The following is a 9670-nucleotide window of genomic DNA, read 5'->3' on the forward strand; positions in this document are numbered from 1 at the left end:
AGGCTTGAATTAGCGAAATTGGATTTTTGGCGTTTTCTGGTTGATATGTGAGATTTTGATATAGGGGTCAGAATAGAATTCCGAGAGTTGCAGTAGTTCCTTGTATCATTTGGGATATGTGTTCAAAATTTCAGGTCATTTGGACGTAGTTTGGTTGGGTTTTTGATCAAAAGCGTAATTTAGAAGACATTGGAATGCTTAGGCTTGAATCCGATGCGAATTTGGTGTTTTGATGTTTTTTCGAGCGTTCCGAAGATTAGAACAAGTTTGAAGGATGTTATGGGATATGTTGTCATGTTTGGTTGAGGTCCTTGGGGACTTGGGTGAGTTTTGGGTGGTCAATCGGATCATTTCTTGATGTTGAGAGTTGCAGAAAATTGCTGTTCAGTATTGCAGAGAAATAGCCTTCGCGTTCGGGAGTAGGCCCTTGCATTCGCGAAGGGTTAGTTGAGGAGGTTGAGATTTTAGCCTTCGCATTCGCGAGGAAGGCTCTGCGTTCGCGAAGGGCTGCGAGATTATGCATCACGTTCGCGAGAAGGGGAGCACGTTCGCGTAGAGGAAGTTGGGCAGCTGGGTTTCAGGGTGTTTTGTTCATCGCATTCGCGAGAGAGGGAGTGCGATCGTGAAGGGTCAAGATGAGGAGCCATAGCGTTCGCGAGTGGCTGGTCGCGTTCGTGTAGAGGATTTTTTGGTCAAAGTTAATTTGTGCTTCACGAACGCGAGGTGTTGACCGCGTTCACGAAGAAGGAATTGAGGCATGGGTAGAATGTTTAAATAGTCTTCTTTACCACGATTTTGAGGTTAACTTACACCATTTTGAGCGATTTTGGAGCTTTTTGAAGAGGATTAAAGAGGGATTCAAGGGGAAACACTTGGAGGTAAGATTTATGGGCTTAATACTTGATTCTAATGTGAATTCTACCTAATTAATCATGGAAATTAAGCCTAACATTAAAGAACTAGAGCTTGTAATTGGAGACCTAGAATTTGGGATTTGAGGGGTCGTTTGTGGTTGGATTTTGATGCTTTTGGTATGAATGAACTCAGGGAGTTAAGGAGTCTATTGATGTAAATTTTATCGGAATCCGAGACGTGGGCTCGAGGGTCGGGTTTGGCCAATTTCGGGATTTGTATTGTAATTTGATTTCTTTCGAGTGGGATTTGTTCCCTTAGCATATTTTGATGGTTTTGCACTGATTTTGATTAGATTTGGAGCATCCGGAGGCCGATTCGAGGGGCAAAGGCATCGCGAGCTAGAGATTTGGACCGGGTAGAGGTGAGTAATGATTGTAAATGTTGTACTGAAGGTATAAAACCCCGGATTGCATATCGTTGTGCTATATTGAGGTGACGCACACGCTAGATGATGAGCGTGGGGTCGTGCACGTTGGGGATTGTGACTTAGTCCATCCCGAATGATTGTTTTACCGCGTATTTGATTGAAAACTGTTTGTTATCATCATGTTTCGGGCTGAATGCCATATTTGGGCCTCGTGACAACTATTTGGACCCTTAGGGGATTTTTACTGATATTTCCTCACTGTATTGACTTTATACTTGAACTCAGTCATGCTATATTCTACTGTTTTGATAACTCAGCCATGTTTACTCCGCTTTGACACCTAAATGATATTTTAAATGATATTTTGGGCTGAGCACCATGTTTTACTATTGCCCGAGTGGCTTGTGAGATTCACACTGAGTAAGGCCAATGGCCTATGTTTTGAGGAAACATTGATTGTGATTATGAGGCCGAGGGCCTGAGATTTGTACGCCACGAGTTGGCTTGTTGATATGAGGCCGAGAGACCTAGTGATGATGCCACGAGATGGCTTGATATTGCGCTTGGGCCGTAAGGGGCCCCTACAGGAGTCTGCACACCCCCAGTGAGCGCGGGTATCTATTGTGATGTGAGATAGAGCACGAAGGGCTGGTATTATTCCTTGTGTTGCCCGAGGGGCTGATTCTATCGGTATTGTACCCGAGGGGGCAATTCTTTATGTGTTTACCTTTTCTAGTTGCCTATCTTTTATTTGCTGAACTGTTTAAAAAGGGATTTTAAGAAGCTTAAACTAAACTAAAGTGACTTTGCATATTTTCACTGTTTCATGACTTTTTACTGGCTTTTACTGCTTCCTTATAGCCTATAATGTGCCTTACATGATTTCTTATTACTCAGTCTATATTTACTGTTGTTACTCACTGAGTTGGAGTACTCACTTTCCTCCTTGCACCTCATGTGCAGATTCAGGCGCTTCAGGTCCTACTGGCGAGGGTTGAGATCTTTCAGCAGATTTCGGAGTTTACAAGGTAGTTGCTCAGCGTTCGTAGTCTCGTGCTTCTCCCCCTTATCTTATTTCTTTTCTCTATTTAGTATTCCTGTAATAGCTGTGTAGACTCTTCAGACTTGTAGTAGATTGATAGATGCTTATGACTAGTGACACTCTGATGTCGGGCCGTGTTGGTTTTATTTCCGCAAATTGTACTGTTTCACCTTATCTTTTTGGGAGATTTATTATGTTTAAGACTTAATACCTCTTATTTTAATTGCTTAAAATGAAGTGGGAACGTGTCGGCTGGCCTTGTCTTTACGAGAGGCGCCATCATGACCGGGTCCGGGTTTAGGGTCGTGACAGAACATTGCTGATAATATGTTGATTATAGGTCTGATCTGCAGGGAAACATGTGAGGAATCGGGTTCTCAATGAGAATATTAATTTTGGATTTGTCATCATCAAAAAGGGGGAAATTGCTCTAAGTTACACTATGTCATATTTTGATGATGACAAACCTTCTCAACGAACTAGGTACGGACCAGATATGATCCGTACATGTAAGGAATTTGATTCTCAGGGGAAATAATTCTAGGTTTGTCATTCATCAAAAAGGGGAAATTGATAAGTTATGGTACTTTGAGTTTTGATGATTTTCCAAACATTCTTGAGGAACCAGTTGTGATCAGCTCCTTAGGTTTGATTCTCATGGGGAATATGGCTAATTCATAGGGGGAACAATGTGGAGATCTGGTTCTCAGAGGGAATATCAATTCTAAGTTTTTCATCATCAAAAAGAGGGAAATTGATAGGTTACAAGTACCTTGGGCATAAGTACTTTACTTTATGTTTTGATGATCTAACAAACTTACCATCTAGAACCAGATAAGGAACATGTTACACATTTACAAGACCTTGAGATCACAAAGTTCCAGGTTGGGATCCAGCATGAGATATAACTCAACTCTTTAGAGTGGAAGTAACAACTGAGGGAACAGGTCCCTACCAGTTCCCGAGGAGACTGTGTGAAGTCAATTCTCCAGCAAGAAAGTTTTGCCTGCACACGCTACTGTACAGGAACAATGCAACAGTCAACTTTCTATGAAAGGCTTTTTACCTACCTTGCTTACATCATTGTAAGTGTGTCACATACGTATAAATACAATCAAGGAAGGTAAAACAACTTACTTTATGAGAGAACCAGATAAAGGACTTGAAGCATTCTTGGTACAATCATTCATGTTTATCAACTCAAGATAATCTGGGCAGTGTGCCTTTAGATTCACAAGAACCAGATTAGAGACATGATCCCTTGGTGTTCCCCTAACAGAAGTATAAGTCAACTATACAGTTGGAAAGTAACTGCAGAAAGTGACTGCCTACAACTGTACACGCGACAATGTAGCAGACAGTGCAATAGTCACTTCCCATTGAGAAGAGGCATGTACTAACCAAAAATTGACATCACTATGGTGATATATTTTGTAGTATAAACCTGGTGCAAGGCACAAAACATTTTTTGAACACTTGCAAAAATCAAAAGAAGATATTCTCTCAAGTGCTTGCCACAACCTCTCTCAAGAACAAAGCTGCTGCAACCTCAAGGACCGGATCCAAGATTGAAGATATCTTAAGTCCTTAGGTTTGTTGAGTCTTTGTTATTTGTTCTTCATTTGTAACTCCTATCTTGATTTCTTAGAAGTTGTGTTTTAGGAAACCCAAAATCACAAACCCTCTAAGTTTGTGTTGTAACTATAGTTAGTCATAAGTTAAAGTCTTTGTAACTAGAGAGTGACAAAGTGGCTTGTGGTAAGAGTATCATAAGTTAGTTAAGTTAAAGTCTTTGTAACTAGAGAGTGACAAAGTAACCTGTGGTAAGAGTATCACAAGTTAGTTAAGTTGATGTCTTTGTAATAAAGTCATTACAAAGTGGCTTGTAATAGTGAGATTACAAGTTAGTGAAGTTTAAAGCCTACAAGTTTAGGTCGTGGTTTTTGTCCCCTTGAGTGGGATTTTTCCACGAAAAATCCTCTGTGTTCTTTATTTACTGCCGAGCTACTGTGGGAACAATTAGAGAACCTGATTCCCTATACTGATTGGTTTTACAGTCTGTTGCTTATAGTGGGAACTGATAGAGAACTCGGTTCTCTATACAGTTTGGTGGACGCTTAGTTTCTATCAACTCGTTCGGACATGGATGGACCTAGTTCTCCTGTGAGTGAAACAATGTACAGAGGTATCATTGGTTCACTCTTGTATCTCACAGCTATCAGACTTGATATTGTGTTCAGTGTGGGATTATGTGCTAGATTCCAATCAAGTCCAAACGATTCTCATATGAATGTTTCCAAGAGGATTCTAACGTATCTCAAAGGAACACATGACCTGGTTCTCTACTATCTTTCAGGAGATAATTTTGACTTAATTGGGTATGTTGATGCTGATTATGCTGGTTATTTAGTGGATAGAAAGAGCACATATGACATGGAACATTTTCAAGGGTCATGCTTTATTTCATGGGGTACAAAGAAACAAAACTCTGTGGCTCTTTCTACTGCAGAAGCTGAATATGTGGCAGCTGCCTCCTGTTGTGCTCAACTGTTATGGATCAAGCAACAACTGGAGGATTTTAGCGTGTTTTCCGATTGTGTGCTATTACTCTGTGACAACATAAGTGCTCTAAACATGGCAAATAACCCAGTCCAACATAAGAGAACAAAGTACATTGATGTGCGTCATCATTTTCTTAGGGATAATGTTGAAAAGGGTCATATCTGCATGAAGTTCTACAAAACAGAGGACCATATAGCTGATATCTTCACTAAAGCATTGAGTAAAGAACACTTTAAAAAGAATTAACTGGCATTGCGGTTGATAAAATCAAACTGAGCACCAGGTCCCTCAATGATTGGGTATGAAAGAATGAATAAGTAAAACTGCTAAAAAGTATTTTTTGGCAATTTCTAACTCTTCTATATACCATTACAGGTAAACACACATGGCAACTATAGAGCAAACAAGCAGCTAATAATATTGTATTTTGGTAAAAGGATGAGGCTCACATTTACAAAACTCAGTCAAGGAACCTGGTTCCCTTGATTCAGGTTAGTAGTTCTTTTACACTCATGCATATTTTAAACAGCTATAAAAGTTCCACGTCATTTAATGTTTCTGCCTCTCTCTCTCTCATCTCTTAAAACCCAATCATCATACCCATTACAACTGACCCATCTACCTTGTCTGTTACACCCATTTGTAACCGGTCCCTCACCCACTCTAAATAATCCGAAAAGACATACTTCTCACAATTATCCACATCAAAGCCATCAAACTTCCTTTTTATCTCAAAACTCCTCTCTTTCTCGTGTCCCTACTTCCAAAAATTCACTATGTCTTCCCAAAATCCAGAGTTTTCCAATGTTACCAGTGTCACTCCCATTGTGTCTTCGTCTCATGAAGCACTGGAGCGTGAGTTTGAGTCCGAACCATCACCCGGTCAAAACCCCAACTCAGACCAACAACCACCCACTGTTTCTTCCCCAACCCCATCGAGTTCTGGTTCTTAATGCAGTCGTAAAACTCAAACCCCCAAAAGATTTATCGCTACAACCTCTGCTTCACCGAAAAAATGACAGAAGACAAAATATTGCACGGAGAAGAGGTACAAGAGGTCTCAAGTCAGCATGTTGGGGAAGTCTCTACAGACCAACAAGATGTTGCTGGTAGTGGTGAAGTATCAGAAGTGCATGCTCTAAGTTCTGATCTGAATATTGCCTCTCAGATAGGCAATGCTCCTCCTACATCTTCTGATTTTGAGGCAGCTGGGAAGATGCCAGATAGTTCCGAGAGATGAAGATCTTAGTGCCCAAGTAGTCGAGATCGGACTTAACGGTTAGTTTCATGAAGCAGCAGTCCGCCAAATTTGGAGCGAATGTCAATACTTAACAGCCAATACATGTGTACGTGATCGATCCAAAGGTGAGGTTTCACTAGGGTACCTTGCTTGGTATAAGAGAGAAATCGAGTTTGGGAGGCCGACCAAAAGACCCCATCTTCAGGAATTCGTCGAGGCGTCACAAGAACAATGGGCTTGTTTGGATAAGGAAAATGAGTACAGGGCCACAATAGGAAGGTTGGAAAAATAAGTTAAAGAACTTCAATTCGAGAATAGCTTGCAAGCAGCGGCAGACGAAGTGAAAAGAAAAAGCTAGCTAAAGAAAATGAGGCCCTTCGAGCCCAAATTCAAAAAATGAAAATAGAGGCAGAGAACCCCGCCCAAAGTGCCAAAGATGAAAAACTCATAAATAACCTGAGGCAGAAAGTGAGTGACTATAGTTTTGATTTGAACAAAACAAAAAGTGAACTAGCCAGAGTTCGAAAGCAATTGGCTAAAAATACGGATGAACGAGCACGCCTGGTTAAGCAGTTGAAAGAAAAGTACGACAATGAGGTCGCGGGATTAAAGAAAAGGGTTATCGCCACGGAAAACAAAATGATCAAACAGGCTAAAGACTTCAAGGTTGAAAGAGAGCATTGTTATACAACATTGGCACAATTAGAAATAGATTTGCAACAACTTCAGGAGTAGAATCAAGCGTCCAAGCAAACTTTGGAGGCCAGGGCCCAGCAGATCGGGCGTTTATTACAAGAAAAAGGTGTCATAAGAGAGAGAATTAGAAACATCGCCGATTACATTGTTATGAAGTGCCAAGTCTGTGAGGATATGACTCGCACCACCTTCTTCGCGGCAGTGATGACATTTGTTAAGCAGATAATGAGTGACTTGGACCGACTTCAAAGGGATCTTGCATATAGGCCCACGGCGAGACCGAATGATATCCCGCGGGCACCAGGAGCATTGATGTATTCATGATTTCTCATTTGAGTTTGTATTTCCTTTTCCGTTAGAGTCTGTCAATTGTGTTGAGTTTGTATTTTCTTTCTGCTGGAGTGTGTCAATTGTGTTCGAGTCTTTATTTTCTTTTGTTGGAGTATGATAGTTTATTTTTGGAGTCTTTATTTCATCTTTTCATCAGCGTCTGTTAGTTTCTCTTAGAGTGTATTAGTTTTGAGTCTTTGTAATAAAAGCATTTGCCTTTATGAAAAATTGAAAATCCCAAAAATGTTTTATTATTTAATTTCACACTTATCTTCCTGAATTACGCCCGGTCTGATTCATACGGGGTCATGATACGTTGGCAATCTCCATAGGATTCGACCATAACCAAAAGAATAAAAAAAAGGAGAGAAGAAGAAGAAAAACGAAAAGAGAGAGGAAAAACAAGAGAGAAAAGAAAAGAAAAGAGAGAAAAAATAAGAAAGATAAGAGAAAGAAGCAATGGCAAAACCAGAGGGAAATGGGAGGATGAAAACAACAGAATGAAAAAGAGAAAAAAAGGAGGAAGTTGCAAATAGAAAAGCCCGGATGACGCAAGCAACCGATCAAATTCATAATAGAAACGGTTAACTGCTTAGGTGTATTCATTCCCCAAAATGTGCAGTTACAAATTTGTTAAAGCCCTAACCACTAGCAAGGTTGTTGTTGATATATTGAGTTCAGGCAGGTGGTTAGTTGATTGGCATTCTGGCAACTCACTCATACAACACCCGATCAAAAGACAGGCTAAATATGGCCAACCAAGAAATGGAGGCAAGTATTGTCGACCCGTCAAAAGAGGTGGAAGAATTGGATGTTAATGCAATGAAGGAAGAGATGTATAAGTTAAAACAGCAAATGACTGAAATGTACCAGGCCTGGGCCAAGGGTCATCCACCACCGGTTTATCCCGCCAACCCTGCTTATATCACACCATTGGCTCAACCTCAGGAACCTCCTACTGTGAACTCATCTCCAGCCTTTCCCCTCTACCAACAATGCCACGGCACCACTTCCCATACATCACAAGCTCCTCCACCTAGACAAGTCCCGCACCCTCCTCCACCAATCACACCTGTTTTTGTGGCACCTCCACTGCTGCATTACACCGATCTTCAAGTGAACCTCTGTTCCAGACTCACGACAACTAGTATTATCCCCCTGAACCCACCTTCAAAGTTCCGGACCATATTCTTACACCCCTCCTTTTGATCTCCCGGCGGAGACCGAGAAGCCACCCAAAAATCCCGAGCATGAAGAGATGATCAGAAAGGTCAAAAGCTTAGAACAATCATTCAGAGATATGAGGGGGTTGGGGGGTCAATTAAGTGTGGCCTATAAAGATTTATGTCTGTTCCCAGATGTTCAGTTACTAGCAGGGTTCAAGATGCCTAAGTATGATCTGTAGGACGGGCATGGCGACCCAGTAGCACACTTAAGAGGATTTTATAGCAAGATGAGAGGAGCAGGCGGAAGAGATGAATTGGTAATGGCATATTTCAGTCAAAGTTTGAGTGGATCGGCATTAGAATGGTATACCAGACAAGATCACAACAGGTGGTACACATGGGACGATTTGGCTCAAGCCTTCGCCTGCCTTTATCAGTACAATCTTAAAATTATCCCAGACTGTTTGTCATTAACAAAGATTGAGAAGAAGCCCAGTGAGAGTTTCAGGGAATATGGATTCTGGTGGAGAGAGCAAGCAGTTGACCCTCCGATGAAAGAAAGTGAGATGGTTGATTATTTCTTGCAGGCTCTGGAGCCCACTTATTTTGGTCATTTGGTGTCAGTAGTGGGCAAGTCCTTTAATGAAGTTGTAAAAATGGGAGGCATGGTTGAGGAGGGACTCAAGTTCAACAAGATCATGAGTTATTCAGCAATCAAAGCGACCACCCAGGCCATTCAAAACGGTATTGGGGGTGTACTCGGGAAGAAGAAGAAAGAGGACGTTGCGATAATTGAGTTGGGAGCTTGGGTCGGATCCAGGAACCTTCCACTTTACTACAACCCGCCTCGACCCTATCACCAAACTTACCCCCACACTCCATATAGCCCACCACAACACTATTACCCACCGCCAGATCCCCATTTTTTCGTCCTTCACACACAAACATATACCCAACCCCCTGCTCACGCGCAATGGCATGCGCCAGCTCCACAAAATCCATACCCAGCTCCCCAAAATACCTATCCACCCCCAAAAGCCTACAGAAATCCCCTTGGAATAGGTTTTCAGCCTAATCAAGCCTTTAAGAATGAGAGGTTGCAGAAACAGAAGACTTTCACTCCATTAGGAGAATCATATACTAGTCTATTCCACAGATTGAGACAGTTAGGTATGTTGAATCCGATCGAGGCTAAACTGCCAAATCCCCCTCCCAGAAATCTTGACCGCTCGGTGAGTTGTGAGTATTGTTCAGGGACCCCGGGTCATGACACAGAGAAATGCTAGAAATTGAAAACAGCTATTTAGGAGCTCATTGATACTAATCGAATTAAGGTCCAAGCCCCGAAGGCA

At 41.6% G+C, this 9670-nt stretch overlaps 1 protein-coding gene across 1 annotated transcript; it reads left to right on the top strand.

Annotated features, from left to right (window-relative positions):
- The first annotated feature begins 4466 nt into the window (after positions 1 to 4466).
- Positions 4467 to 5132, top strand: LOC142170376 (secreted RxLR effector protein 161-like). The gene has a single exon (XM_075232273.1). It carries the CDS (start codon positions 4467 to 4469, stop codon positions 5130 to 5132), a length of 666 nt encoding a protein of 221 aa, XP_075088374.1.
- Positions 5133 to 9670: the final 4538 nt, after the last annotated feature.

This window comes from Nicotiana tabacum, chromosome 16 (genome assembly GCF_000715075.1).
Source record: "Nicotiana tabacum cultivar K326 chromosome 16, ASM71507v2, whole genome shotgun sequence".
Lineage (NCBI taxonomy): Eukaryota > Viridiplantae > Streptophyta > Magnoliopsida > Solanales > Solanaceae > Nicotiana > Nicotiana tabacum.